This window comes from Chiloscyllium plagiosum, unplaced genomic scaffold, assembly GCF_037043375.1.
Source record: "Chiloscyllium plagiosum isolate Xiang-an unplaced genomic scaffold, Cpla_swu_hap1 HiC_scaffold_35, whole genome shotgun sequence".
NCBI classification, from domain to species: domain Eukaryota; kingdom Metazoa; phylum Chordata; class Chondrichthyes; order Orectolobiformes; family Hemiscylliidae; genus Chiloscyllium; species Chiloscyllium plagiosum.
The window spans coordinates 50,180,534-50,196,989 of record NW_028270173.1 but is presented as its reverse complement, the minus strand read 5'-3'; the positions used below and the strand labels follow the sequence as shown (position 1 = coordinate 50,196,989).

Genomic DNA, 16,456 nt, shown 5'->3' with positions numbered 1-16,456 from the left:
TGTTGATTTCAGAATACTGGAAATGTCAGTTCAATTTTGTTAAGAACAGTAATTAAATAAAATCCATTTTAATACTTAGATAATCAGACTAACACTTCAGAACCATTTGTAAAATCAGCTCCATTTCAACATTCTAACTCTCCATTCTGGAAGGTCCTTTCTGCTGGGGGTTGAATCTTCCTGGAAAGGTGAGATAACTCCCTTTCCAACATGATCATCCTCCCAGTCACCGCCCATTTCAATTCCCCCAACCACTCCCTTTCCAACATGTCCATCCTCCCAGTCACCGCCCATTTCAATTCCCCCAACCACTCCCTTTCCAACATGACCATCCTCCCAGTCACCGCCCATTTCAATTCCCCCAACCACTCCCTTTCCTACATGACCATCCTTGGCCTCCTCCATTGCCAAAATGAGCTACAGTGCAAATTGGAGAAACAACACCTCATCTTCCACCTGGGCAGACTCCAGCCCGGAGGATTCAGCATTGCATTCTCCAGATTCAAATAACCTCTCTCCCCATCTTCCGACTATCTGTGTACTTTGGATTCCAGCATCTGCAGTTTTTTCTGTCTCGAACCACATTCCATTACTGCCTTACAAGAACAGGAACAGAAGAAGGTTTGAAATTAGGAACAACGGAGCTTCTCCCAATCGATGTGAAAATTAAAATTGTCCATTGGAACCATTTCCCATTTGCTCGGAGCTTCTCTGATCTCGGGGTTTCTACATCCTGCTGTCAGGAGACCTGGACACAAATCCCATCAGAGTCTCCCAGACTGTGCTGCCTTCAATGTGTAAAAGATCAGGCTGGCTGTATAACAGGCGGCTGATCAAACATCCCCCATTTCAAACTCTCACCAAGAGATTCACATTCACCCCAGACACGGAGAGAGAGAGAGAGAGAGAGAGAGAGAATGGAAAGCTGAATTCTGTACTTACCGGGAGAGACCCGGGAAAAACACAGGGAGATGGAGAGAAGGATCAGCAACATTCTGGGAATCCACTCTCCCTATTCCCATCAGGGATTGGGAATAAAGCAGTGATGGGAAAATATCTGCTGTTTCCAAACTGAAAAATTAACAAAATAAATGATTTTTTCTATCACTGTGCCATTTCCCGATCATGCTGCAGAGCCAGTCTCAGTCCCAGTCTCAGTGAAAAACCCAATAAAGAGGTGAACAGATTTCTGTCACCAGTTCCCAGGGAGATCAGACACAGACAGGTTGAGTTCCTCGCTATGAAACAGACACAGGGAAAACTGATCTTTCTCCCGTTGGCAGGACACAGGGTGTGGGCTCTCTATATTTCGGGAGCCCCTCTCCTATGGGGAAGCCTCTCAGGTCGGAGTTGAATGGAGCCCACTCCCCCCCCCCCCCCCTCCCGGAGGGGGTTAGCGGGTGGGTGGGTGGCCTCTCCCAGTAACCTCTACCCGGGGAGGTGTTCAGGAGGCTCCGGGGACCCACACAACCCTGGGGCGAGTCCCTGAGCCCCCATTAAATCCCAGTGGGCTCAGGGAGAATGGTCATGAAGTGGTTCACACAGGGTCTGGGGATCCCAGTCTCGGGAATGGGGGAGAGGATATTCAGTGAAAACCAGTGACTACATTCCCACTGTCACCCACAACATTGCTCACCCGGCAGTGACCCACCCTCCGTGAACCCCTCACTGTCCCAGGCCAAGAACATTGAACTGTACAGGACAGGCCCTTCAGCCCTCAATTTTGTTCCAAACTTTTATCCTACTGTTAACATCAAACTAACCCACATACCCTACATTTTACTATCATCCATGTGCCTATCCAAGAGGTGCTTAAATATCCCTAATGTATCTGACTCTACTCCCACTGCTGGCAGTGATGCACCCATCACTCTCTGAGTAAAGACCCCACCTCTCACATCTCTCCTAAACCTTCCTCCAATCTCCTTAAAATTATGACCCTCCGTGATAGCCATTTCCACTCTGGTAAAAAGTCTCTGGCTATTCACTCTGTGTCTCTCACCATCTTGTACACATCTATCAAATCACCTCTCATCCTTCTTCGTTCCAATGAGTAAAGCCCTAGCTCCCTCAACCTTTCTTCATAAGACATGCCCTCCAGTCCAGACAGCATCCTGGTAAATCTCCTCTGTACCCTCTCCAGAGCGTCCATATCCTTCTCAGACTGAGGCGATCAGAACTGAACACAATATTCCAAGTATGGTCTAACCAGGGCTTTATGGAGCTGCAGCATAACCTCGTGACTCTTAAACATAATCTCTAATAATGAAAGCGAACACACCATGTGCCTTCTTTACAATCCTAACAACTTGGTTGGCAATTTCAAGGGATCTATGGACGTGGAATACCTCATCAACATTCCTGATGAAGAGCTTATGCTCGAAACATTGACTCTCCTGCTCCTCGGATGCTGCCTGACTGGCTGTGCTTTTCCAGCACCACACTTTCTGACTCTGATCTCCAGCATCGGCAGACCTCACATTCTCCCTCTCAGTAGTAAAGATTGAAGCAAAGTATCAATTCAGGACATCCCCTATATTCTTCAACTCCAGCCACAAATTCCCTCCACTTTCCCTGATCAGCTGTACCCTCACTCTGGCCATGCTCTTGTTCCTCACATGAGTGTTACTGCAGTAACAGCCAGGATTGTGGGCATCAGCCTTGTCTCCTGCTTTTGGACTCCCTCCACTGCTCCGAATCAAAATAATGGAATGATGAGGGTGGGAGACGTGAATTGCAAAGGGTGGATGAGGGAACCTTGCTAAGAAGGTTAATGGTGGATCAGCAATGATTCACATCTAAAGTCGTGTACATGAGTTACAACAATTATTCATTCCCATCTTGTCCAGCAGTAATAGAGGAAACTGGCTCAACACAAGGAATTAGGGATAGTGTCAGATACAAAGAGGAGACATGGCAAACTGCCAGAAAATGCAGCCTGAGGGTTAGGAGCATTTTAGAATTTAACAAACGAAAACAAAAACTTTATTCAAGAGGGGAAAAGCAGAGTACAAGGTTAAAATAGTCAGCAGCATGGAAACTGACTATAAAAACTTATATCAATGAGTGAAGAGAAAGAAAGCCAGGGGAATTATAATGGGGAACAAAGAAATGGCAAAAGAATTTAACACAAACTTTGGTCCTGTCTCAACTAAACAGGGATTATTTCTGCTCTGCTTTGACAGAACCGAAGTTTGTGTTCGAAAGCAGTCAGAAAATGGTGCAGGTCATTCTGCTTTAATGCACGTTTTGTTAATGCAAATTCACTATAAAGCAATTGATGGATTGCAGACACTGATTTGAAAGCACAAACTTTTAAAGCCTATATTGGTTCTCATGTGATTTCAGTTCCATTAAATTAAATGGTGCTGCTATTACGCAATTTTCTTCTGACACGGGATTGCACAGGAATTTAACTATCACGTTGTAGCAGAACTGACTGTACTGGCAAAATAATGTTGCTAAAAGTTGAGAAATCACCAGAGCTTGATAATCTACATCCGAGAGTACTAAAGAAAATGGCCCTGGCAGTGTTGGATGTGTTGGTTCTTCCAAAATTCTGTACTCTGTGGATTGGAGGGTGTCAAATATAACATCATGGTTTAAAAAGGGAGGAAGAGACAAATAGAATGTCAGCATTTATTGCTGAAGAAATAGTGTAGAAAGGTAGGGATGTGTTGCTGGAATTATGCAAGGCATTAGTGAGACTGTACCTGGACTCAAAGACAGTGAGTGGTGAGTGTTGAGTTCTCTTTTTGCATTCAGTTGGTTTAAATAAAGTGTGTCTTGTGTAATAATGGCACTTTCAGTGGCTGGGAATTTCCTGGGTGTGGATGGAGTCACTTGGGGTGGTTTATAGAAGGTGAATAAGGCCCAGCGTTCAGAATTGGCAGACAAGCTGAAGTTGAGGTTTCCTGTGCCTGTGAGGAAAGGAGAGAGGGAATTGCAGTGGAACAAAGAACAAACGAAGTCAAACAGCTTGACTATGAAAAGGAAATGAAAGCATTTGCATAACAATTAAAAGCCGATGAAATGGATAACGAGGAAGATTTTGAACTTCAGAGTTTGGAAAAAAGGCAAGTTGATTCCAAGTGATGGTGGCAAAGGTAAAAGGGGGGAGTAGTGATGAGGACAATGGTGAACAGCAACCATCATAGCCAAAGGCCTGGTAGGAATCTGTTTAAATATGTCCAAGTGTTACCAAAGTTAGACAGGAAAGCCATAAAAGACTTCTTTGTTTCATTTTAAAAAGTGGCTAAACAAATTAAATGGCTTGTGACCCTGTGGGTATTGTTGATTCAAACAAAGTTGGTAGGTAGGGCAAGTGAAGTGTTTGCATCACAAACAGTGGAGGTATCTGGGGAGTATGACAAGATGGGTGGTTAGCACTGCTGCCTCACAACGCCAGGGACCCGGGTTCGATTCCAACCACGGGCAACTGTCTGTGTGGAGTTTGCATATTCTCCCCATGTCTGTGTGGGTTTCCTCTGGGAGCTCCGGTTTCCTCCCACAGTCCAAAGATGTGCAGGTTAGGGGAATTGGCCATGCTGAATTGCCCATAGTGTTCAAGGATGTGTAGGCTAGGTACATTAGTCAGGGTGAATGTAGAGGAATATGGTAAGGGAATGAGTCTGGGTGGGTTACTCTTCAGTGGGTTGGTGTGGACTTGTTGGGCCCAATGGCCTGTCCGGGAAGAAAGTGAGGACTGCAGATGCTGGAGATCAGAGCTGAAAATGTGTTGCTGGAAAAGCGCAGCAGGTCAGGCAGCATCCAAGGAGCAGGAGAATCGACGTTTCGGGCATGAGCCCTTCTTCAGGAATGAGGAAAGTGTGTCCAGCAGGCTAAGATAAAAGGTAGGGAGGAGGGACTTGGGGGAAGGGCGTTGGAAATGCGATAGGTGGAAGGAGGTCAGGGTGAGGGTGATAGGCCGGAGTGGGGGTGGGGGCAGAGAGGCCAGGAAGAAGATTGCAGGTTAGGAAGCCGGTGCTGAATTCGAGGGATTTGACTGAGACAAGTTTGGGGGGAAGGGAAATGAGGAAACTGGAGAAATCTGAGTTCCTGGCCTCATAATCTGTAAAAGAGGGTGTGCAGAGTGGTGGAACTCAGCAACTTCAACTGGCGAAATAAAATAAATCCCTCACACTCACTTTAAAATCAACAAGTAACCATTTATTTATCTAACTCTAACAGTGAACAAATTAACTTAACTATGTACAAACAGAATAAATTCCTACTAACTGCTAACTATTCCCAAATACAGCAAGATTCTAATGGTATGCTGGTCCAATAAATGCCACTCCCACGTACATAAAAAAAGAATTTAGTCTCTTGAAATTACTGCCAGGTTATGTGTCTTCTGGAATATTGTGTGCCTTCTCTGTCAATCCTTCAGTCAGGAATATTAACTAGTTGTGCCGTTAGAATCATTTTTATGTTGATGGTACTTTCTCTAAGACATAGATGAGGCTGTGAGAGCAAATGATTCTCTCTTGAGAACTGAGGGCTGTTGGCTCTGCTGGAGGGCAGTTCGCTCTGAGGTCTTTATCCAACTGGCCCCTAGCTTTATCCCCTTGATGACACATCAAAACTTCACACAATAGGATTGGTCCCATGTTGTCAAAATCATCAGACTTAAATTTAATAGATTTTTGGTATCTAAGTACCTGGTTCAAATTAATTAGCTAAATTCAAAAGCCTATTGTATTGAAAAAATGTCTGCTAACTGTATCGCCTTTTGATATAATGTTTTCGTTTGGGTGCTCTCTGTGTACCTGCAAACATTCAAGCTGCTGTTCACAGGCATCCATTTTAAATGTCTAACCACAGAAAAAGCACATGATCTTTTAAAGGGACCACACAATGCTTCCACCTTCCGCTCCTAGCATTTTACAAACACTAAATTCTAACTTCCTGCCTTCAAATCCACAAGTAATCTTCCCAACTTTGCAACATTTGTGTGAGTAAAGTTTCCTCATATTTACCAAGAGGAGCAGGAAAAGAAATTAAGGTTTTAAGAAATACGGGAGCAAGTCAATCTTTGATAGTGAGAGATAAAGAGATATGTAATTGGAAGGAGTATTGCCAGAATACATGGTAATATGGTAACCATGGAGTCCATAGTGAGAAACATAGTGTTCCATCATGTCAGGCTAAGTTAGAGGGTCTGATGAAACGTAGTGGTTGGAGTAATAGAGAAATTCTTGGTTCCAGAAACTGTTTATCCTGGAATTATTCCTGAATGTGTGATAACAAGTTCACAAAGCCACAGGTTGAACAGAAGGAGAAATCAAAGAGAAAAGATAAGGAAGTTTAAATTCAATTATCAGTAACGTTGTTGAGAAAAAGCAAGAACAGTTGGAGAACAAACTGGATGTTTTCTAGTTCAGAGACGTTAGCTAAATTACAATAGAAAGATGAAAAGATAAAGCAGTTGTATCAAAAAATGATTCTGCTATCCCAGACTGTCAGTATCTTATAATGAAGTGTTGATGAGGAAATGGAGACCATCACGTTCCAAGTGGGTGAAAAATGGGCAGAAGCTCATCAAGTTGTATAACTGGTGAGTGATATAAAGGAGGTGTTGTGGGTAGCACCATGAGAGTTACCAGTAGGAGGTCATTTGGAAATAAGGAAAACTCAAGCCAAAAAATAAGTTTATCTTTATTGGCCTGGACTGCAGAAAGATGTTGTTGCATTTTGCCAGACATGTCAGACACGTCAGATAATTGGAAAACGTCAGGCAGTGGTAAAATCAGCATTTGATAAATCTTTAACAAAAGTCTTAATTAATTGCATTGGACTCAACCCTAAAACAAAAAGTGAGAGTCAGTATTTGTTGACCATAATGGATGTGTCTAAGAGATTTCTACAGATGCCATTCCATCTACAATATTATGGCTAAAAGGAGTGTTGAAGAATTATTCAATTTTTAGGCAGTACGGTGGCGCAGTGGTTAGCAGTGTTGCCTCACAGCTCAGGGACCTGGGTTCGATTCCAACCTTGGGAGACTGTCTGTGTGGAGTTTGCATATTCTCCCCGTACCTGTGTGGGTTTCCTCCAGGTGCTCTGGTTTCCTCCCACAATCTAAAGATGGGCTGGTTAGGTGAATTGGCCATGCTAAATTGCCCATTGTGTCCAGAGATGTGTAGGTTAGGTGCATTAACTCGGGGCAAATATCAGGCAGGGGGAGTGAGCCTGGGTGAAACTCTTTGCAGGGTCAGTGTGGACTTGTTAGGCCGAAGGGCCTGTTTCCACACTGCAGGGATTCTATGATTTTTTTTCCCCTAGATACAGACAACCAGTAGAAATGCAACTGGAATAAGGCTCAAACTTTATATCAAAGTTATTCAAGGAAATTATGAACAGCTGAGGAGTCAAAACAGTTTAAATCAATTGCATAACATCCAGAATCACGGGAAGCATTAGAGCAGTGACATCAAACTGTAAAAACTATATTGAGGGCCGACAGTCAAGACTCTCCAGAGGATTGTGTTCAGAACCCGACCAAAGCCCCTCAAAATATTCAGAAGATAGTCTCGACCCTAACTTTTAATTATTTTAAAGCTCAACATGAGGTGCTGCATTTCAGATGCAATTTGATTGGTCAAACTATCGGATTTAAAGCAGAACACGCTTTAGAGTCACAGAGTCGTAGAGATGTACAGCATGGAAACAGACCCTTCAGTTCAACCCGTCCATCCGACCACATATCTCAACCCAATCTAGCCCCACCTGCCAGCACCCGGCCCCTATCCCTCCAAACCCTTCCTATTCATACACCCATCCAATTGCCTCTTAAATGTTGCAATTGTACCAGCCTCCACCACATCCTCTGGCAGCTCATTCCATGCACATACCACCCTGTATGTGTTTCCCCTCTCACCCTAAACCTATGCACTCTAGTTCTGGGCTCCCCGACCCCAGGGAAAAGACTTTGTCTATTTATCCTATCCATGCCCCTCATAATTTTGTAAACCTCTATAAAGTCACCCCTCAACCTCTGACACTCCATGGAAAACAGCCCCAGCCTGTTAAGCCACTCCCTGTAGCTCAGATCCTCCAACCCTGGCAACATCCTTGTAAATCTTTTCTGAACCCTTTCAAGTTTCACAACATCTTTCCGATAGGAAGGAGACCAGAGTTACACGCAATATCCCAACAGTGGCCTAACATTGGTATATCCTGTACAGCCGCAACATGACCTCCCAACTCCTGTACTCAATACTCTGACCAATAAAGGAAAGCATACCAAACGCCTTCTTCACTATCCTATCTACGTGCAACTCCACTTTCAAGGAGCTATGAACCTGCACTCCAAGGTCTCTTTGTTCAGCAACACTACCTAGGACCTTACCATTAAGTGTATAAGTCCGGCTAAGATTTGCTTTCCCAAAATGCAGCACCTCACATTTATCTGAATCAAACTTCACCTGCCACTTCTCAGCCCATTGGCCCATCTGGTCCGGACCCTGTTGTAATCTGAGGTAACCCTCTTCGCTGTCCACTACGTCTCCACTTTTGGTATCATCTGCAAACTTACTAACTGTACCTCTTATGCTTGCATCGAAATCATTTATGTAAATGACAAAAAGTAGAGGGCCCAGCACGGATCCTTGTGGCACTCCACTGGTCACAGGCTTCCAGTCTGAAAAACAACTCTCCACCACAACACTCTGTCTTCTACCTTTGAGCCAGTTCTGTATCCAAATGGCTAGTTCTCCCTGTATTCCATGAGATCTAACCTTGCTAATCAGTCTCCCATGGGGAACCTTGTTGAATGCCTTATTGAAGTCCACATAGATCACATCTACTACTCTGCCCTCATCAATCCTTTTTGTTACTTCTTCAAAAAACTCAATCAAGTTTGTGAGACATGGTTTCCCACGCACAAAGCTATGTTGACTATCCCGAATCAATCCTTGCCTTTCCAAATACATGTACATCCTGTTCCTCAGGATTCCTTCCAACAACTTGCCCACCACCGAGGTCAGGCTCATCAGTCTATAGTTCCCTGGTTTGTCTTTACCGCCCTTCTTAAACAGTGGCACCACGTTTGCCAACCTCCAGGCTTCCGACACCTCACCTATGACTATCGATGATACAAATAAGGCCCAGCAATCACTTCTCTAGCTTCCCACAGAGTTGTTGGATAAACCTGATCAGGTCCTAGGGAGTTATCCACCTTTAACCATTTCAAGACATGATATTCATCAACTTTCGTTAAAATACAACAAATTAACTTAATTCTATTGGAAAACATAACAGAATAATTGAAGCAGTAACTATTTCTAATTAACTGTTCCAATAGAGTAATATCCCATAAATACACCCTTGGCAAAATGTAAATTCAGAAAACAGACTGTCTCACATCCAACTGCAATAACAGGAAGAGAACCCCAAGCTTTTGGCTGTAACTGAGAGAGGGACAAATAGATTCCACGTCATCAAGACCCAACAGCTTGACCCCACAGGGTCATTCAGGCTGCTTCTATTATTCCAACTTATAAAAACCCCAAGGCCTCACAAGCTGTTTGCTCCCATGGTTCAGCTGGACGGCTCAGTACCTCTGCCTTAAAATCTCTCTTCAATAAAAACTAGGGTAAAATCCATCACTTAATGCCACAGTAGCATCACAACTGGGAGAACAAAATTGTATTTGTATATTTTTTTCAATTTGGGATGTACCTAATAAATCAGCTAAATTTGAATTTGTATTCGGACATGAGGTGGGGGGACCATTTAAATTAATTCAGGAAGTATTGAAGAGTCAAGAGTTCAGAGACGAAATATTTGGACTACATGATAAATATTAGGGAGAAATTATATAGAGTGGGTGAGTTGGCTGGACAGTGTGTAAACCCAGCACACCACGTGGTGATTCAGGAAGCAAACAGGTGCTCAGACATGTGTAGTTACTGTCAGTGGGAGGTGAACATTAAAAGGCAAGGGTTAGTTTGCTTTATTGAATCGAAAGGAAATTGAGTGAGGGGAATTATTTGATAAGAACGTCAGGTAGAAAGGAAACAGGGTGGGAATTTGCTCAGAAGATGTTTGAGAATAAAGAAAAGTGAGATGAGAATAGATACTTGTTACAACTCAGAGGGAAGACCCAAATCCAAATGAGTCTGAATTTAATTTTCCTCAAATTAAATTGGACAATGAGGAAATTTGCACTAAATTACTGAGTTCCCATCCAGAGGAAAATCAAACTGACCTGAAAGTCTGATTGCAATCACATAAAGATATAGCTGTATGTGAGAATAAGCCGGGAAGTAGTCAAGTAATTACTCATGATAGAGATATAGGAAATGCTTTTCCACTGAAGAAGCATTCTTGTAGACTTAATATTCTCAAATTGGTAAAAGTTCCAAAAGAGTTTGAAAACATGCTCAGCGATGACATAATTGAATGAGTTGCAGTGAATGGAGCTCACGCATAGTGATGGTACCAAAACCAGAATGTATCCAACAATTTTGTGTGGACTATCGAAAATACAACGCAGTGATGGAACCTGCTTTGTACCCTATGCCAAGATTGAAAGATTACATTGAGAAGGTGGGACAGCTTGAACTACTCAGAGGATACGGGCAGGTGACTTTAACTGAAAGAGTGAAGGCAATTTTGGCTTATATGACAGCGAGCAGCCTTTACCAGTTCAAAGTTATGTCTTTTGACACGAAAAATGCCATATTTCGAAGACTAACTAAGAAGGCCATTTTGGGATTGTTCAGTTGTGTGGTGAACGTGGATGATCTTGATTTGGAGATGCCGGTGTTGGACTGGGGTGGACAAAGTTAAAAATCACACAACACCAGGTTATAGTCCAACAGGTTTAATTGGAAGCACACTCGCTTTCGGAGGGACGCTCCTTCATCAGGTAATGGATGATCTTGTCATTTTCAGACACACGTGGAAGGATCATTTGGAGTATCTCTCAGAATTATTCAATCAACTTCCGAAGGCGTGCTTGGTGCTAAACCTGGTGAACAGTGAGTTCACAAAATTCCAAGTCATGTTCTTCCGGCATATCATTGGACAGATGTCCCCATAAGCTGTGAAAGGAAAGGGTAATGGGGAGGTTTCCACACAGTCGACAAAAAGAGGGCTGAGGAGTAGCAGATGGAGTTTAATTCAGATAAATGTGAGGTACTGCATTTTGGGAAAGCAAATCTTAGCAGGACGTATACACTGAATGGTAAGGTCCCAGGGAGTGTTGTTGAACAAAGAGACCTTGGAGTGCAGGTTCATAGCTTCTTGAAAGTGGAGTCACAGGTAGATAGGATAGTAAAGAAGGCATTTGGTATGTTTTCCTTTATTGGTCAGAGTATTGAGTATCGGACTTGAGAGATCATGTTGTGGCTGTACAGGACCTTGGTTTGGCCACTTTTTGAATATTGCATGCAATTCTGGTCTCCTTCCTTTTGGAAAGGTGCTGTGAAACCTGAAAGGGTTCAGAAAGGATTGACAAGGATGTTGCCAGGATTTGAGCTATAGGGAGTGATTGAATAAGCTGGGGCTGTTTTCCTTGGAACATTGGAGGCTGAGGGGTGACCTTTTAGAGGTTTACAAAATCGTGAAGAGCATGGATAGAGAAAAAGTCTTTTCCCTGAGGTGGAGGAGTCCAGAACTAGAGGGCATAGGTTTAGGGTGAGAGGGGAAAGATATAAAAGAGACCTAAAGGCCAACGTTTTCACACAGATGGTGGTACGTGTATGGAATGAGCTGCCAGAGGAAGTGGTGGAGACTGGTACAATTACAACATTTAAAAGGCATCTGCAAGGGTATATGAATACGAAGGGTTTGGAGGGATATGGGCCGGGTGCTGGCAGGTGGGACTGGATTAGGTTGGGATATCTGGTTGGGTGGACCAAAGTGTCTATTTCCATGCTGTACATCTCTATAACTCCATGACTCTAGAATTGTTTTTTTTATCAAAGTTTGGTACTGAATTTTAGCAGCATGGTTACTCCACTGACTGAGCTGTAGAAGATGTGCAGATAATGTCAGTGGATAAAAATGTATCATAAACCAGTTAAAAGCCTGAAACAGCACCCAATTATGCAAAACCACATGATGTGGCTACTGATGTAAGCGATGTGCGTGTCATTATTGTACTCTTCCAAGAAGTCAACGAGAGGATAGAAAGACCAACAAGATATTTTTCATGAAATTTGAAAGTACATCAAGAAAGAATCCATCATTGAGTAAGAAACCTTGAGTTTGGTGTTGGTGATGCAACAATTTCATGTTGATGTTGTCACTCATGTATCTGAGGTGATTATGTACGCTGATAACAACCCCTTGGTGTTTTGGGGAAAAATTAAAGAAACAAATGCCAGACTATTTCGATGGAGTTTATTGTTACAACCATTCAATTTAAAAATGAACCATCTGGCAGGATGAGAGAATGTCATTGCTGACACTTTGTAACAGCTTTGCTAAAGGAAGCTGATGGTGTTCTGTGGTGGAAGGAGCGGACTGAAATGGATTGGAGCATGGAATGGTTACGTGCTTAGATTTAATACAGTGCATGTACAATGTAGAGTGCTAACAGAGTGAGACCGAAAGCTTTGAAAATGAAGCCATCTTTGCACAATGATGGTATATTTATTTTAAAGGGATAGGTGTGTCAATACAGTACCTTTCAAAGATGGATTCTGTCCTGATTCTCGTGTCTGAGGGGTATTGTTACTCTGATACCGAGCTGTCTGTTCCAAGCAGCTGGTTTGTATTTTTTAAGTTACGGCAAAAGAATCATGAGTGAGTGGAGCCATGTTTGAGTTTGAGATTTACTTCGCTGCTGGAAGACAATCATACGTTTCTCAACCCAATTCTCCTGTTCAGATTAAAGACCTGTGGTGGACCAATCAAATCACATTTGGACCCCTGCACCTTACACTTGCCTTTAATAAAGTACAAGGTGGGGACTAGGCTTTCTCCTTGATGTATTTTGAGAAGGTCCAGTCCATAACATTCTGCCCAACATCCTGACTTTCACTCAGAGGCCTGTACACAACTCCCTTCAGGGGATTTTCCCCTTTTGTGGTTCCTCAACTCCATCCACTCGGATTCTCGACCTTCTGACCCGACATCACTTCCTGCTGTTGATTCCATTTCATTTCTCACAAACAAGACAAACCTGCTCCGTCTGCCTGTCCTTTTGATCAGATGTGGATCTTGGATATTTAGCTCCCAGGCCTGGTTCCCTTCCAGCTACTTCTTTCTGATCCCCACAATATCGTAGCTGCCAGTTTCAACCGGTGATACAACCTCAACTCTCACATTCTGCTTTTATTTTCCCAGACTCAAACTTCTCTACTCCAACTCCCTTCAGGAGTCATAGATTAGATTACTTACAGTGTGGAAACAGGCCCTTCGGCCCAACAAGTCCACACCGACCCGCTGAAGCGCAACCTACCCATACATTTACCCCTTAGCTAACACTATGGGCAATTTAGCATGGCCAATTCACCAGACCTGCACATCTTTGAACTGTGGGAGGAAACCGGAGCACCCGGAGGAAACCCACGCAGACGCAGGGAGAACATGCAAACTCCACACAGTCAGTCGCCTGAGGCGGGAATTGAACCCAGGTCTCTGGCGCTGTGAGGCAGCAGTGCTAACCACTGTTTCACCGTGCCGCCCATGAGTCAGGAAGTGACATTTTGACTGTTCCTTTCATTGAGAACCGTCTTGTTCTCTTCATGTCCCTTTCCCACCCTCCCAGTCACTGTTAAACCCTGTCAGACTAATTTCCCCACCCCTCCTGACCCTGTCCCACCCTCCCAGTCACTGTTAAACCCTATCAGACTCATTCCCCTCCCCCTTGACCCTGTCCCACCCTCCCAGACACCGTTAAACCCTGTCAGACTGATTCCCCTCCCATCCCCACCCTGAAGTGATTGCCTTGTGTCTGTCTGTACCTGACCTCAGGGTTTCCTGGCCCCAACTGAAGGACATTACCGGAGCCTCATTGAGGAATAACAGGATTCTCCTGTTGAAGCTCGAACATGGACATCATTGTCCATCCTTCCATATTAAAGCCGACACACAGACGTACAGCTCATTGCTCACACCCAGTTCTTTCAGGATTGAGATAAATTTTTCTTGGGAATGTGCTTCCACAAATTGAACAGTGGATCCCAGATCCACCAGGTCAGAATCCTGATTCTTCAGGCGAGACTTTCCCCAGGTGTGACTCCATCCAGTGTCAGCAAGGTGATGGCTCTCACAGTCGAAGGGATCTTCAGGGCTGGTTTCCCTCACTCTTTCTCATCTTCAACAACTTGTTCCCAATGACAGACATCTGTGTTGCTTTGTGTCAGAGTCACTTTTAAACAGACATTATAATCTTACTGTTCACTCTGAAATTACCCAGAAAAGACCATCTTCAGGATTGGATCCTCAGACACTGGAACTACATGAGCTGAACATTGTCACCGTGATTCATGGTCAGAGCATCGATAGCTGGCAGCTCAGCTTTTAGATGGACTTTAGTGTCAGGATCTTGTTTATTCGCCTGATCTCCATTGACAGTGTGAGGTAGCTCAGGGGAAAGTGATTCCAGATCATAATGTGGTTTGAATACATGATCCACATTTCACAGACAGAGAGCAGGATCCTGTCAGTAGCTGGATTGCACAGAGTGAGAGAGAAAAGGCAGATAATGAAAGGGAGATGAACAGATATAGATACGGCGTTACATATGTCAGTGTGCACTCATACACAGCTCACTCAGGAGTGTAGAGAGATGTATACATATGGGTATAGAAACATTGAGAGATATGAGATGAGATTAGATTAGATTCCCTACAGTGTGGAAACAGGCCCTTTGGCCCAACAAGTCCACGCCGACCCGCCGAAGCATAACCCACCCAGACCCATTCTCCTACATTTACCCCTTTACCTAACACTACGGGCAATTTAGCGTGGCCAATTCACCTAACCTGCACATTTTTGGATTGTGGGAGGAAACCGGAGCACTCAGAGGAAACCCACGCAGACACGGGGAGAATGTGCAAACTCCACACAGTCAGTCGCCTGAGGCGGGAAATGAACCTGGGTCTCTGGCGCTGCGAGGCAGCAATGTTAACCACTGTGCCACCGTGCCGCCCACAACATATATCCGTTTGTACCCACACACAACATACAGATGGACAGAGAGAGACATACACACACAGATATAGATACAGTGTTAGATAAAGATACCCAGTGATGGTTCATTATCTGGATGGCGTTGTTCCTTCATTGTGCAATGATGGAGAAGTTAGGAAGGTAAAATTCCAGTCTACCACAGAGTGGTACCCAGACCTCATTAACCTCGAGCTCTTCAAGAACACTTCCACAGCTGTTTGAAGGGATTGACACCATGAACCATTGACGTTTCAGACAGGTATGGTATGATACTCCCCACAGCTCCTCTAGTTCCATCTGGCAGATTAAATGTGACCATCCTCTTTCCTGGTTGGAATCTCCAGGACCTGGTTGGTCAAGTGGTTGGTTGAGGGAAACCACATGAGAAGCTAATGAGAACAGGCTCTTGTTTTAAACAGGACTGAGTTTACTTCATGTTAACAGCTCGGTCCAGGATACACTGGCGTGGGGGGTGGGGGGGACATTGTTTTAAAGACGATGCTGGGTCCCACCACTTCAATCTGATCTCTTCACCCAAGTCCATGTGACATCATCATATTGGGCAGTGCTTCATATACTCCTCAGCATTAACCCATTCAGCACCGAACCCCATCCAGTAATAATATGTGAGACCCAGAATGGGGCATTTCGTGTAAGGGGATTTCAAGTTCCAAACTTTTTGAGAGATTGTGGGAGTCAGAGTTCCACAGAAACTCTTTAGGGATACAGAAGGAAACCACACACAAAACCGATCAGGACTGAGATCCCATAGATGCTGAATGAGGCAAGGTCTTTGTCTGCAGCCCTCCCACCACACTACAGGAAGAGATTGATGACCTTATAAAACCCCTTGAGGGAGCTGTCTGATTAACGTGATGTGTATATTGTAAAATATAACCGACAATTATAAATGTAGTGAGGCAGCTCAGAGAGCCACAGACTGCACTGAAAGGATGTGACCGCCTTTGCACTTTGTGTCATGTAAATTGGATCCAATGTGGAATTTTATTCACAAGTTTTAGAAAGTAAATATGCAAATTGGAAAACAATATTTTCCTATTATATCACTAAGCTGACTATAAATGCCGATAATTGTGGTTAGTCATCAATAAATAATTGTTTGTTGTTGATTGAATTCATTGCTAATAATTTCACGAGATTTTCACTCAGCAGCTTGTGGGTCCTCGTATCAGCAGTTGTTGAGGGTCAGTTCAATGTGATCTGGGAGAGTTAAGGCCATTCATGGGTCACAGGTCAGTATCAGTCACTGCTAACCCTCGGCTGGCTGGGAATCCCATGGACCCCAGTGTTCTTCCTGGTACTG

At 43.9% G+C, this 16,456-nt stretch overlaps 1 protein-coding gene across 1 annotated transcript in view; it reads right to left on the bottom strand.

Annotated features, from left to right (window-relative positions):
• Positions 1–1,049, bottom strand: part of LOC122547123 (class I histocompatibility antigen, F10 alpha chain-like) — a 929,735-nt gene extending 928,686 nt beyond the window's left edge. Inside the window, exon 1 of the mRNA XM_087979624.1 lies at positions 943–1,049. Coding sequence (XP_087835750.1) covers positions 943–994 — 52 coding nt within the window. The 5' untranslated portion in view covers positions 995–1,049. The remainder of the gene's footprint in view (positions 1–942) is intronic.
• Positions 1,050–16,456: the final 15,407 nt, after the last annotated feature.